General features: G+C 42.5%; 1 protein-coding gene across 2 annotated transcripts in view; it reads right to left on the reverse strand.

The window, feature by feature from the left end:
- JAG1 (jagged canonical Notch ligand 1) overlaps positions 1–14,640 on the reverse strand; it is a 58,312-nt gene that overhangs the window by 8,217 nt on the left and 35,455 nt on the right. For both annotated transcript variants that reach the window (XM_026668510.2, XM_087948524.1), the window contains exons 10-20: positions 13,830–13,943; positions 13,327–13,373; positions 11,116–11,289; positions 10,566–10,719; positions 9,180–9,344; positions 8,465–8,578; positions 6,015–6,128; positions 4,200–4,313; positions 3,988–4,104; positions 3,027–3,054; positions 1,833–1,918 (exon numbers count right to left, since the gene is read on the reverse strand). In XM_026668510.2, coding sequence (XP_026524295.2) covers positions 1,833–1,918; positions 3,027–3,054; positions 3,988–4,104; positions 4,200–4,313; positions 6,015–6,128; positions 8,465–8,578; positions 9,180–9,344; positions 10,566–10,719; positions 11,116–11,289; positions 13,327–13,373; positions 13,830–13,943 — 1,227 coding nt within the window. The remainder of the gene's footprint in view (positions 1–1,832; positions 1,919–3,026; positions 3,055–3,987; positions 4,105–4,199; positions 4,314–6,014; positions 6,129–8,464; positions 8,579–9,179; positions 9,345–10,565; positions 10,720–11,115; positions 11,290–13,326; positions 13,374–13,829; positions 13,944–14,640) is intronic.

Genomic DNA, 14,640 nt, shown 5'->3' on the forward strand with positions numbered 1-14,640 from the left:
TTTAGCCGAACTATCGAGAGTCTTAATCAGCCTCTAAAACTTGATTGTTTTTATTATGAAAGGTTTATTACAGGCAGTCCTTGACTTACAACCATAACTGAGCCCGGAATTATGGTCGTAATTTGTTGCGGTTGTAAGCTGAGGCATACAATGTGATCAGAAGTCATTTTATGGCCTTTTTCACCATGGTTTTTAAGCAAACACCACGGTTTTTAACACAACGGTCTTTAAGCAAATCCATTCATTGGAATGGGCTCTTGTGTTCTGTACCAATGAGATGGATGGCATAAAAATTTAATAAATAAAATAAATAATTTCAAATCTGAGTCACCTGACCACAAAATGCTGGAACCAATTGTAAAGCTGACCCCACCCAACATGTGGTCATGTGACTGGGTGGCAGAGGCACATGACCATTTACTATGGCCAGGGGCTGCTTTATGGGCTGCAAACCATCCATTTTATGGCCACTGTGGCTTTGAATGGTGATAAAAATTATGGTCATAAACTGACAATCCCCTGTATTACATTTATTATTTTTATACACATACACACACACACACCAGCAGCAGTAACAATAATAATTAAAAGGAATGCCGAATACTTATTTCAGAAGTTCCATAATGCAGGAATCTTATATTGGGCTTTTATCATGATCTTAAGGTAAAGATAAAGGTTCCCCTTGCACCTACATGCTAGTTTACGGCTCTAGGAGGTGGTGCTCATCTCCATTACAAAGCCAAAGAGCCAGCACTGTCCAAAGACGTCTTCGTGGTCATGTGGCCAGCATGACTAAACACCGAAGGCGCACGGAACGCTGTTCCCTTCCCACCAAAGTGGTCCCTATTTTTCTACTTGCATTTTTACATGCTTTCGAACTGCTAGGTTGGCAGAGGCTGGGACAAGAAACGGGAGCTCACTCCGTTACGCAATGCTAAGGATTCGAACCACCGAACTGCCGACCTTTCTGATTGACAAGCTCAGCGTCTTAGCCACTGAGCCACTGGGTCCCTAATAATGATCTTAGATTTTGGCTAACCATGCCCCACCTTCGAAGTCTCGACTTCCTCTGATAACCACAGCCTCAACTACATTTTGTATTCTGTACACCTGGTTGGATTTCTGTCTCTGAGGAAGTACAGCTTTTCTTTTATTGGTAAGTTTCTATGGACAGGGAACCATATTCGCTATTTGAAGGTCTGAGCCCAAGGCAAAATGGACTCTAATTAGAGAACATTTCCTTCTGAGCAGTTCCTTGGCCATAAGAAAGTCTGTTCTCAGAATGAAAGGGCAGAGGAGAGAGAACCGTTTACCCCTCCTTGCAGTCCCTCTTGAAATGCCTTTTCCTTGGAAGGAGGAAACTATGACTCTTGTGGGCCCAATTCAGAAGGGAAAAAAAACAGGTAGTTTTTGAATACAAATGAGGTATGATTATTTCTTTATTTTAAACATTTATCTTTCAACTAACTCGGGGGGGGGGGGGCTTCCAATCCAAAATTAAGAGTCATATAAAGTATTTTAAGAACTAGAAAACTCGACCAATTAAAGCATTAAAAACAACAAAAACTGGTGCCAATTGGTTCTAATGTGCAATCATCTAATCTCCCAATGTTTGGGAGATTAGCCAGGTCCTTAAAGCCTTATGGAAGACTGAAAGAGTGGAAGTGAGCCAAACTTCAGGGGGGGTGAAGTGTTCCCATAGGGCAGGGCCACCACAGAAAAGACATTGAATTGAAGACCAATCCCATGGCAACCACTATTCAAGCGAGCCAATTTGCAAAGCTGTAAAAAAAAACCCAAGGTTTTTGAATCAAACCATTCTAAAAACTTACTTATCCTGCAGTCAGGACCTGCAAAACCTGGAGCACATTCACAGCGGTACCAATTTTCTCCATCCACGCAGATTCCATTATTGTAGCTGTTTGGGAGGAATGAATGGGAAGCAAGGGAGAGAGAAGAGAGGGGGGAGAAAAAAATAAATAAGACGAGGCAAAATCTTTCGGTTTTTACGTCCACAAAGTGCAGGGTGACATTCAAAATGGAACAGCTTCCTAAAACAGGTAACCCTGCTGCCTTGAATTACAATCCTTAGAATTCTTTTAACATTGACTCAGTTATCTGTGGCTGCTGGGATTTAAAGGGCAATGCCACCTGGAAGGTCAGATTGCCCATTATAATCCATTCTATATATGAACTACATAAATGAGTTGCATTCTACTACAAGTTGCACTGGCTTAACAAGAATAGGATGGGATAGGATAGGGTAGGGTAGGGTAGGGTAGGAGAGAAGAGAAGGGAAGGGAAGGGAAGGGAAGAGAATTGAATTCTTTATTGGCCAAGTGTGACACAAGGAATATTGTCTTGGTGCAAATGCTCTCAGTGTACATAAAAGAAAAGATGCATTTGTCAAGAGTCAAGAATCACAAGGTACCACATTTAATAATAGTCATAGGGTACAAGAAGACATAGTTAAACTATATATAGTGTGTGTGCCGAGTAATCAGTTTGTTACTTAATAGAACAATGATGAATCCAGCAAAGATGAAGGAAGTCTTGAAGAATTTGACGGGACATTTTCAGAGAAATTCAAAGGCTTTGGAGGAAGGAGGGGCAATACTCATCCAAATGTACAACACATGACTAAAAAAATGGAGCCTTCTACCTCAGGAGTCCCCAAACCCCGAGCCTAACTCACTACCGAACTGTGAGCCGTTCGGAACTGGGGCGCAGAAGTAGCGTGCAGGTTAGCGCATGCATATCCCCACTTGCGTGAGTGGTGGGCCTGTGTGCCCACCACTTACACATGCACGGACCTTTCCTCCCCGCCCCCTTTCCGCTGGTCCGCAAAGTTGGAAAGGTTGGGGAGCTCTGCTCCGAGTAAAGACATCTACAGCATAAATAGAGATGGCCAGTCCAAGGAAAAAAAAGGGAAATGTCTTGGGTGGAGGCTTTTTTTCTTCCCCCATTCATCTTTTTTCCCCCTCCCTCACCTCTGGGCTTTATTCAGATGCAAGAAAGTGACTTACCAAGGATGTGGACTGCAGTCATTTGTATCTGCGGAGAGATCAAAGAAAGGCAAAGTTAGGGGAAAAATATGATAAAAGAAGCTTGGGCAACGGATGAGTGATGGACTTTCTTGTGGATGGCCTCTAAATCTTGGTTTTCATTCTTTAAGCCGGAAATTTGGATCACGCAGATATTATTTTTTTTTTTAAAAAAAGGCTTGTTCACTACTTTTCAATTAACTAACCACTGACAACATTCTGCTTTTGTGCAGTTAATAAGCAGCCCTCCTTTAAAGCTCTATTACTCACACAGAGTAATCGCTCTCTCTCTCTCCTTTTCTCTGCAGCTTTTGAGGCGACTGGCAAGGCTTTTAGTCTCTTAGTTGTTTAACAGTGGCAACAGCTGCAGGGCTGTCCCAGATTTAATGCATACACGCAGGTATTTTTGTTTTAAATCATCCTGCTAAAATGCTCAGAATAGTCAGGAACGGATATATTTTTTTTCCTCCACAGAAAGACATGGTTTCAGTATGGACATCATAGAACTCTGGGGCTCAACTGATACATATTTAGAACGGTTAAAGAATGCTAACTTTTGTATCCAGGCTCACATAGAGAGACTCTTGTGCAACCCAGAACTTGATAGGGATCCAAGAGGAGGATTACTGTAAAGAGCCTCCAAGGGAACAGCTTTGAATGGTGGCTGCGAGGGAAGAGGGAGGCAAAGCCATGCGGAGGAGCAAGTCCACATCTGCCTCCACTTAGCTTGCTTGCCACTTTTCTCAGGCCCAGGTCAAAGCTTCATCCTACACCATCATTATAGCCAAAGGAAAGAGGTCAGGTTCAGGTCCCACGGTGCAACAGCTTTCCCACTTCTGCTTTCAATCTCCAATTCCCCAGAGCACTGTTGGCCTCCACAAAGCCCCTCTAGATAGATGCATTTATGGAACAAAAGGTGGGGTGAGGAAGAGAGAGAACTTACTCTGCGTGCACGTAGGTCCTTCCCAACCTTCTTTGCAGACACATGTGAAAGACTCTCCGCTTACAACACAGGTTCCCCCATTATGGCAAGGGTTTGGCAGGCAGCTGCTGTTCCGTGCTGTAAACCAGAAACATAAAAAAAGCTTTGCTGCCGGTTTCTTCGGCACACGCCTCGGGAGAAGGAAAGGCGAGGACCCACAGGTTCGTTCGTACCTATATTGCAAGTGGCTCCATCCCATCCTGCAGGACACATGCACTTGAAGACGTCGCCCTCATCATAACAAGTCCCTCCGTTGTTGCATGTGGCTTCGTCACACTGACTGTCACCTACCCGATGGGGGGGAAAAGCCAAAGTGTCATTTTTTTCCCCCTCAACGTTTACTAAAATTTAAAAATACAAAGATAAAGAACTAACGTGAACTAAGGAAAAATAAATATGAAAGGGACCTTATAGGAAAAATAGCAGAGAAAAAGAAAAAAATACGTAAGGAAGAGGAAAAGAAGAAAGATAAAGAAATGATTTCTCCTTTTATCCAGACACCTAAGAACCATTTCCGTAACTTATCACCTTCTTTAAAATTTCAATAAAAGATCTCTTCCACTCATATCTCTTATCTATAAGCAAATTATAAAGCCTCATAATTCAGGCCTTATCAGCAAAAGCCCGTTAAGAGTTACCAGAAATAACAAGATAAGCTATTTGAACCTCAATCAAATAAATCAGTTACATATTTCTTTTCCTTAATATAGTAATTTATCATTTCCTCTAAAAATACAGCCCCCCTTTGCCATCTCTTCTCTATAAACAAATCTTCAAAGCCTCTTCATTTCAATCTAGTCAAGAAAAATCCAGAGCTACAGGAAGCAACATATTAAAAATCTTGATCTTGGATCCCTTCAAATAGTGTCCCACTTTAATTTCGTATCATTTTCTCTTCCTTTCGTTTCATAAATTCACAAATTTAACCTATACCAGAAAGAACATCTACACTTTAACCTGAACCAAATAACTCAACTTTTACTTTAAACACCAGATCTTATTTACTTTGTCTGAAAACACAACAATATACACATATATTGCGTATGTCTCTATATGTCTTCTTCCCAAATCCTATCTATAAACAATTTTTTAAAGTCTTGTCATTCAGTCCTGGTCAAGCAATTCCCATTAAGAGCAACTGGAAAGAACATCATATATATTTTAACCGTGTTCAACTTTACGTTCCTTTTTTTTAACTTTAAAAAAAAGCCAAGTGGTCAATATGGGGTGATGGTTGAGCTGCATTCAGCTTAGTTTCAAATTCATCAGAATCTGATACACCCCATTTTTTTTTTTTAAAAAACAACATTATTGAAATGTATTCTCCCCCATTCAGTCATAATAGTTTATGTGAGCTTAACCTTGTCCCTCCCTCATCACCCCACCACCACCACCCCAATATAAGCTCTGGTCCCTCAATGTTGCTGGAATTTTCTAACATATAGGAAAAGGGTAGAGAAAAGGGCACCATCAGGTTGTGGCTGAGAATATTTCCCCATCGATCCCTATATTCAAAATGACGCAGTTTTGTGAAAAGAAACGTGTCCTGAACTTACGCAAGGCAGAGATTGGCATTATGTAACTTCAACACTGGCGTTCATAAACCAACTGGCCTGGAACTACAGGATGCTTTGCCTAGGGAGATTTCTCACTCATCCAGGTCATGGCTGTCCCAGAGGTGCTTTTTCAAAAGGCAACTGGACTTCCTTTGTTTTTGCTCAAAGACATTTTGCTTCTCATCCAAGAAGCTTCTGAAGATCTTCAAGCAGAAAACAAAGGAAGCCCAGTTGCCTATTGAGGGGGAAAAAAAAAAAGCATCTTTGGGACACAGGATACGTTGAACGCTTCAAGGGCAGAGGAATAGAAACCCACCTTCTACTCGGAAGACAATCACCTCAACTGAGTAAATTCAGTTGAGTTCAGGCACAAAATATGACCTTCTGAATACCACCAGTATAAGTCTCGCAAAGGTATTAAAAAACACTCACGTGAGTGGCAAGTTTTTCCTTTCCAGCCATTTTTGCATTCACAGAAAAAGTCATTGACCAAGTCTCGGCACGTCCCTCCATTGTGGCAAGGGCTTTTATTGCAATCATTGATATCTGGAGATAATAAGAGGAGAATGTCGGCTAGTGTGGTAGCTAAAAATATTTATAGAATGCGCTTCCTCTGCATATTCACATTCTTCTTTCTAGCCTGTAGTTCCTGGATTAAATGGGGCAAAAAAACCTTGATGCCTATACCCTCTATTCTACACGCCGCCCCTGTGTTCCCTTTTGGGTTTTCTCACTATTGAGAAAATTGCAAGTCCCTTGGAATGAAAAACAAGACCTTGTAATTACACCCTTTCCAGGCCAAAATGGCCCTGGGTGTCCTTGAAACACTGCAGGTATGTGGCAAACTCCCCTTGAGGTTAGTATTATTGTCACAAAAATTAAAACTGAGGACAACAGCAATACGGCATTCAAAAGGTAAAAAGATTATTTTCGGGTATAAGCTTCATAAAACTTAAGTCTGCTGGATGAAGACAAGAAAATACCTAGAGTTTAACTCTGCAAAATACATCAGCAATTTATTCAGCTCCTAGTGTACAGGTGGTCCTTGACTTACAACAGTTCATTTAGTGACCGTTCAGAGTCACAGGGACATTGAAAAAAAGTGACTTATGACCATTTCTAACACTTATGGTCTTTGTAGCAGCCCCATGATCACATGATCAAAAATTCTATATCTGTGATGGCGAACCTATGGCACGCGTGCCACAAATGGCAAGCAGAGCCATTTGTGCTGGCACGTGAGCCGCAGGTAAAGTTACCTCACTGCACTTCTGTGCGCCTCACAGCTGTTTTTTTCCGGCTGGTTTGAGGCCTTTTTCGGCCTCCCAGAGGCTTTTCAGGCCGAATTATAAGGCCTGTTTCGTCACTTCCCATAATATCGGAAGTGATGAAACGGGCTTATAATTTGGCCTGAAAAGCCTTGCATAGGGTTTTTCCAAGCCTCTGGGAGGACAAAAAAGGCCTCAAACCAGCCAAAAAAGCAGCTGTGAGGCCCAGTGCAGGTAAGGGGGGAGGGGATTGTGCACACATGCGCAGGGAGCGTGGGGAAGGGGTGCGCGCATTGCATTCTGGGTGCTGGCACGCGAGCAATTTTTGACACAAGAGCCCAAAAAGGTTAGCCACCACTGTTCTATATGCTTGGCAACTGGTTCATACTTATGACGGTTGCAGTGTCCTGGGGTCGTGTGAACAGCTTTTGCAACCTTTTGCCAAGCAATGGGAAAAGCCAGATTTAATTAACCGTGTTACTTGACTTACCAACTGCAGTGATTCACTTAACAACTGTGGCAAGAAAGGTCGTAAAATGGGGCAAACTCCCTTAACAACAGTCTCACTTAACAGCAGAAATGTTGGGCTCAATTGTGATCCTAAGTCAAGGATTACCTCTATATGCCTTGTAATGGAAAACATTCCAGTACTTTAGCTACACCAACTTTATACTAAACTCAGATCACGGGAAGCCAACATTCCCTTAACCATATAGCAAGTTTAGACAGAGCACTTCAGGCACACAGATAACTAGATGGAGCAGAAGGACAGCTATAAGAAAGCTTCTCCTGCACAGGGTATCCTTTTTGCTTAAGAACATTTATGTCTTAGGTGAGCACATAGTGAGAAGAGAAATGAAATGCAAAAAGTTACCATTCCAGTGCAACCGCTTGGAACTTATAACCAGATTTCGTTGCAAAAAAACAAACAAACCCTCTCAAATGCTTTGGGAAAACTACATTTCCCAGACTTCTTGGCTGTCTGGAACATTGTTCCAAATCTTATATATGCTATAGATTTGGATGCTGAAGCCGATGCTTGGGGCATTATTGTTTCGTTTCTGTTAATGCTTTACGATAGCTCTTCTTTTATTTATCCTCGGTAAGCTGCTGTGAGGTGCATAAAAGCTGCAGTAAATAAAGCCAATAAATAAATAAGCGCTCTCAGCAATTTAGAGAGAGGTGAACGTAAGACAACCAATCCTGAGTATCTCAACAGCAAGACAAACAAGCAGGTAAAAATAAAGCATCAACACAAAAGGGCTTATAGGATGGGCTCAGATGTGAGGTCAGAAAGAGCAACTTCTTGGCTTTGTGAAAAGAGAATGAATTCCTCTTTGCCGAGCCCCATGCCCAAAGGAAGACCAAGGAGGATACGAGTGGGCAGGATATAACGCTCACGTACTATTCCTACAACCTAGGGGAGAAAACATACTTGCAACTTCTAATGTTGTATAGCCTACAAAACTCAGAAAACTATTTTCTTCTGATTCAAATGGAGATCCCCAATTCTCTTGAAATCTAGATGGGCTGCTTGATAAAGGAACCCCGCGGTGTTTTCAAGAGATTTCTCCTCCCATCTTCCCGCCTGTTGGAAAAGGAGGAGCCGCTTACTGGCTTCACAGAAGGTGCCTTCCCAGCCGTCACTACAAATGCACTTGTAGGAGTTGATGCCGTCAATGCAGGTGCCGCCATTTTTACATGGGTTGCTCTCACAGTCATTGATGTCTGAAAAACAAGGATTGAAAAGGAGATGAGTAGACTGACAGTGCCCTTTAAAAAAAAAATGAAACAGGGAATCTAAGTTGCAAAATATCATGCCCCCCCGCACCCCCGTGGAACAAAACTATTTTAGCCCTGTCCCTAGAGATGTCAAGATTAAATCTGTTTCTGCTTCAACATGCAACTGCTCTACCATGATGCCCGGCCCTTTGTTTAAAAAAAAAATGGAAAGCAGGCTAATAAAAAAACAACTTATTCTTAATATCGCCCCATGATTTAATCATTATGTAAGGCAATCAATAAAAATGGCAGGCTAAGTTTGCTGTACGCTAGTAGAAAGCCTTCTGTACACACGCCCAAGTTAATGTTATAATTTATTAAAAAGTTAAATATTCATGGGCAGGGACCTTTTAATAAACAATTTTCCCAAGGCTCCAGTCTCCAATTCACCGCAGGAGGAGGAAAAAGAGAACTCGGGCGGGGTTGAAAAGATGCACGAGGGCCAATACCATGTCCCAAGGACAAATGATCTTACTGTTTTACCCAAGGAGCTTCAAACTTGGATGTCAATGAGAGGAATCTTGAGATAAGCATCTCCAAATCTTACTTTCATGACAATAGGTGCCAGTGAAGCCTTTGTTGCATTCACAAGTAAACTTGCCGCCTGCTTGGCTCTTGCACTTGCCGTGGGGACCACAAACATTGGAAGAGATATAGCGAACTCCTTCTGGGGTGCTGTTGGAAGCAACAGCAACAGTGCAGCTGTCAATCACTGCGGAAGAGAGACAAGCAAGCAAAAATGAATCTTCATTGTCTTACCAGTAACTTTATGGAGTCTCCGCGGTTGCTGCTGATGTGGGGAAGGTAAATTCAAATTAAACTAGGCTCTAAAGCAGGGGGTTCCCCAAACCTCGGCAACTTTTAAGACTTGTGGACTTCAACTCCCAGGCATGGCTGGCTGGAGAAATTCTGGGAGTTGAAAACCACCCGTCTTAAAAGTTGCCAAGGTTGGACATTCCTGTTTTAAAAGCTTGATAAGGAAGCAGAGGGTGGACAAGGAAATGCAACACAGTCCAACTTGGAAAGAACAATGGTTTCAACTTCGGACCCCATCACTTTCTGCTTTGAACACATCTGCTTCTCTCTTGCCATGTCTTCCACCCAGCCCCAATATTTTCCAGAACCTGGTATGTGACCTTCGGTCCCAAAGAGCAGTATGCCTACATCCTATGACCCAATATTGCTATTAAAATTCCCTTGGAAGTGTAAAAGACCATTCTAAAGTACTTTGTGTTTTCTGAGTATCCCCAACTCTTTAGGAGCAAGAGCATCTCATAACCAGGAAGGCCTTAGATCAGACCAGATTCTTTTTCCAGCTAGATCAGGGATCATTGGTGGCTGAGGATTGTGCTAAACAATATTAGGATGGGCTTTGAAGCAGACGGTTGGCTTTGATTTGGATTTCTCCAAGTGGGCAGAGCTGGTAGTTTTAAAAGTTATTTAGAAACACATGGTCAAGTTACTGGGCCTTCCTTCTCGAAATAGCAGGAGATCAATGGCTATTAATGTATTTAAAGAGTTAGGGTTAACTCAATACTCCGTATGACTACAGAAAACAGGGTCTGAAGCAGAGCTGGCATTCAGTAGGTTCTGACCAGTTCTGGAGAACCGGTAGCAGAAATTTTGAGTAGTTTGGAGAACTGGCAAATCCCACCTCTGACTGGAGATTTTTACAGTATCCTTCCCCTGCCACGCCCACAGAATTGATAGGAAAAAAAAATTGAATCCCTGAAGGATTCACTGGTCTGAAGGAGCTATTGCCGCCTCCTGGACCCAAGCCAGCTAACCTAACACAGCACTGATTATTGCCGAGTCACCAGAAATATCAGACAGACACCTTGCTCAGGTGATGTTGGAGGCTGAATTTGGGACCTTCTGCACGAAGGGCGTCCCCGAGCGCATGCTATACTACACAGCACGCAAAAAAGCATACCTTCACAAGGAGTTGAACGGCAGTGATCCTTGAGGTGGGAACAGTTCTTGCCCTCGTAATCATCCGGACAGTTGCTGCAGAAATAATCGCTCTCGTAATTGAAGCACTGGGCCCCATTCTGGCAAGGGTTGGGCTCGCAGTAATCTACGTCCAACTGTCAGTGATGGAGGAAAGAGGAGGACAGAAGAGAGGATCTAAGTCAAAGGCTTTATTCATCTTCTTCCCACGGTCACAGGAAGGAAATGTGGAATCTGACCCCCTTTTTTTTTATCTGCCACCTCTATTGCCTGTGCACGCCAGAAACAAGGCAGCTCTCACCAGCCTCGCTAAAATAATGTTATCCAACAGCATGCAGAGCTCGCAACGTGAATGCACACCAACGCCAGCTGAGTTATGAATTCCCACACCTCAGCCTTGATGTTGTTTTTAAAAATAAAACAAAATAAATAAAATAAAACGTCTATTAACGCTGCTCGCTTGAATGCAGGCATTCAGCCTACAGATCCAGGAACTGCACAGCGAGTTGGCTCTTATCTGGAACCTGCCTCACCTGACAGATGTTTCCCGAGAAGCCAGCCAGGCAGAGACATTGGAAGCCATTGATTTCATCTTGGCAGTGGCCCCCATTCAAACAAGGGCTGCTTGCGCATTCATTGATGTCCCTCTCGCAGTGATCCCCGATGTAGCCAGGTGGACAGAAACAGCGATAACCGTTCACTAAATCCTGGAAAGAAAAAAGGGTGCAAAAACAAAACAAAACAGAGGTTAGCTCACCTTGCCAATAAACCACAAAGCATTTAGTATTTATTTGATTTGTCAATCGCATACAAGATACAGGTATAAGAATAAATATAGTTTTGAATACATGAGATAGATACTTATAAGAAAAATAAAAAAAACAATAGGACAGGGATGATAGGCACGATTGGTGCGCTTATCCACGCCCCTTACAGGCCTCTTAGGAAGGGGGTGAGGTCAATAGTAGACAGTCTAAGGTTAAAGTTTTTGGGGTTTGGGGAAGAAACCACAGAGTCAGGTAGAGTATTCCAGACATTGACCACTCTGTTGCTGAAGTCGTATTTTCTGCAGTCAAGTTTGGTGCGGTTAACCTTGAGTTTGTATCTATTGTTTGCTCTTGTATTGTTATGGTTGAAACCGAAGTATTCATTGACAGGCTGGACATTGCAATGTATGATTTTATATACTATACTTAGATCGGACCGGAGGCGGCGTAGTTCTAGGTTTTCTAGGTCTAGGGTTTCAAGTCTGGTGGCATAAGGTATTCTGCAATGAGTAGAGGAGCGGAGAACTTTTCTTGTGAAATATTTCTGGGCTTTTTCAATTGTGTTAGTATCAGATATTGGGTTCCAGACTGATGAGCTGTATTAAAGTATTGGTCTAGCAAATGTTTTGTATGCTCTAGTTAGTAGTGTGATATTACCAGAGAAGAAGCTACATAGGATTAGATTAACAACTCTTAATGCCTTTTTGGCTATGTAGTTACAGTGGGCTCTAGCACTTAGATCACTAGAGATGAGTACTCCAATGTCCTTGACAAAGTTTGGATCCTCAACAAGGAAATTTGTGGGTGAGCAACAATCTGTTCCATGTCAGGCTGAACCCCCATTTCATCCGTGGAAGCCCTTCTATTTCTAGCTGGTGAGAGAATTAAAATGAGAAGCCAGCAGGAGCAGAGCAGAGGGAGAAGTGTGCCAGTTTGAATGAAGGATAGGCTAAAGACGGAATACATTAAAATATAGACAACAACTGCTGGTAGCAACAAATTATGCATTCACGCATTGAGATTGCTGAACATGCATTAATAGCATGTGATAGCGTATTTTTCTAAACTGTGAAAAATGACATTGGAAGGTGTTATGAAATTGAATGTCCCTGCAAGGGAAGGCTACCATTAACCTCATTTTCTGTTTTATTTAGCGTAAAATGATTTTTTCTTCGTATGCAAGGGCCTAGTTCATGCATGATGCTAAGTCTTAACGTGATCATTTCACAGTCGATTCATCTGATGGAAAATCCACCCATTATGCTTATGGTGTGTACAAACTATCCATGATTATAAGCAAACCATGGTTATGTGCTTTGTGGGCAGGTTAACGAGTTGACACTAGCAGTAATGAGACTAAACTAGACAAGCATTGAGTGTTGACCTTCATTTCTTAGAATGATCAAAAAAGATCTTTTCTATGCAACAATGTGGTAATAAAATAAGCAAATGCAGATGGACTATGAAATTCAATTGCTTGAGATTTAAAGAGTAAAATGGTTGAATTTAGATTTGACTGGCAACCTTTCCAAAGGGGAGATTTTGTTTCACAGCGGGAAATAATCTGCCATCCAGCGCCACAATCTCCTGAACCGAGTGAAATAACTCTGGCTGTTGTAGGGTTGCTTAAGGAATTCAGATTTTTGTGAATTCAATGATCAAGCCTCCCAATCTGTTCCCTGGATTTGCTTGTAGACTAGAACTTAAAATTAATTATCTGTGATCTTTCTCCAATTGTCCACTGTGGAGCTTAACGTAAAAGAGAGAAGGAGAAAGATGGAACCTCAGAGGCGTATTTTTGAGAGAAAGGACTCTTTCAGTGAGAATGATGAGGACTTCACCCCTCTCCCAAATCCCATTCCCAGATTAGCAGAAATCTAACAAATTCAAGAGAGACTGTGCTGCCTCTTCACTCTCCATCATTATCCTCTGCTGAAAACTGGCAGATTCTCACAGGGGAAATCAAACTTTACTTACCTTACAAGTCCCTCCATTCTGACACTGTCCCACACAGTCATCAATGTCTGTAATTAAAAGAAGAAAAACACAAGCTGAGTGGGAAAGCAACCGAAAATCCAAGATTGGAGAGAGAGAGAGAGAGAGAGAGAGAAAAAATCAGGGGGCTCTGCAGCTCTAGCTAGATAAACTCTGTGAAGTTTCCTGCTTGCTTTCCTCGAGATAACGTTATTGTAAATGGGTGGGAACCTTCAGCAATTCTTCCAGTAGAGTTAAACTGAAACTTCACATCATTGTTTCAAGGCACCTTATCAGAACCTAGCCATATTGTGGACTAATGGGTCTGATAAAATTGCTTCTTATTCTTGCCAGATTGACTACTCCCTTTCTAAAAACATCAGTGACTCTCCCCCCCCCCCTTCCTCCTGGCTGAATTATGACAAAATGTAAATCCAAGTTCGATTGCAACACTTTGCCCTTTGACACCCTCCCCCCCAAGCTACACACACACACACACAACTTACTTGTCTCACAATTCTGGCCAGTCCAGCCAGCAATACAATTGCAGTAATAACTACCAATCAGGTTCCTGCAGGAATTGGCATTGATACAAGGTTTGCTCTCGCATTCATTGGCATCTGAAAAGAGAAAAACGAATTGCTCAACACTCAGCTGTGGGTAGAGTGAAAGAGGAAAGCACACCCCTCTCTTGTTTTCACAGCAGGCCCTCCACGTTTATTAAAAGCTAGCGGACTCTGAAAGATTACACGATTGCATAAACAACGAGAACAACTTCAGGGCTAGGCAACCTGATGCCCTCCAAACATTTGGGAATACAACCCCTCAGCAGCCACAGCCCATCATCACAAACTAGAGGAAGTACAGTCCAAAACTTCAGGAGCGGCTCCAGGCTGCTTAGTGATGCTTTTAAATCACTGCTTTTAAAATCACTAAAAGCATACTCTGATTTCTCACAATGTCATCAGTAGCACCGAGGCCCTGGCCCCCGTGAATTGAGAACAATTACTTTTAAAAGGGAAGGGGGAGGCAGGAAGAGGTGAGTGAGGTGGAGATTAGCTAAGGAATAGAGAATCCCCAGGCCTTGGGATTAAAACATGGCCTTCAAAGTGCAGGGGACTCATTCTTCCGAGGATCAAGCCAGAGGTTGGAATGCAGCTGCTGCAAAATTCTCCTGGTTGAATGTGTTAGTGAGGCTGGTGGGATGCCCCAACTTTCCCACAAGGCCAAAAGAGAAGGAAAAAACAGGGAGTGCACTGCCTTGAGAAGGAATATTTGCCCTTCACAACAACCAATTACGTATCCCAGCCGATCCCA

This window comes from Notechis scutatus, chromosome 1 (genome assembly GCF_049901735.1).
Source record: "Notechis scutatus isolate UNSWTSFEM ecotype Mainland chromosome 1, rNotScu1.2, whole genome shotgun sequence".
Classification (NCBI taxonomy): Eukaryota; Metazoa; Chordata; class Lepidosauria; order Squamata; family Elapidae; genus Notechis; species Notechis scutatus.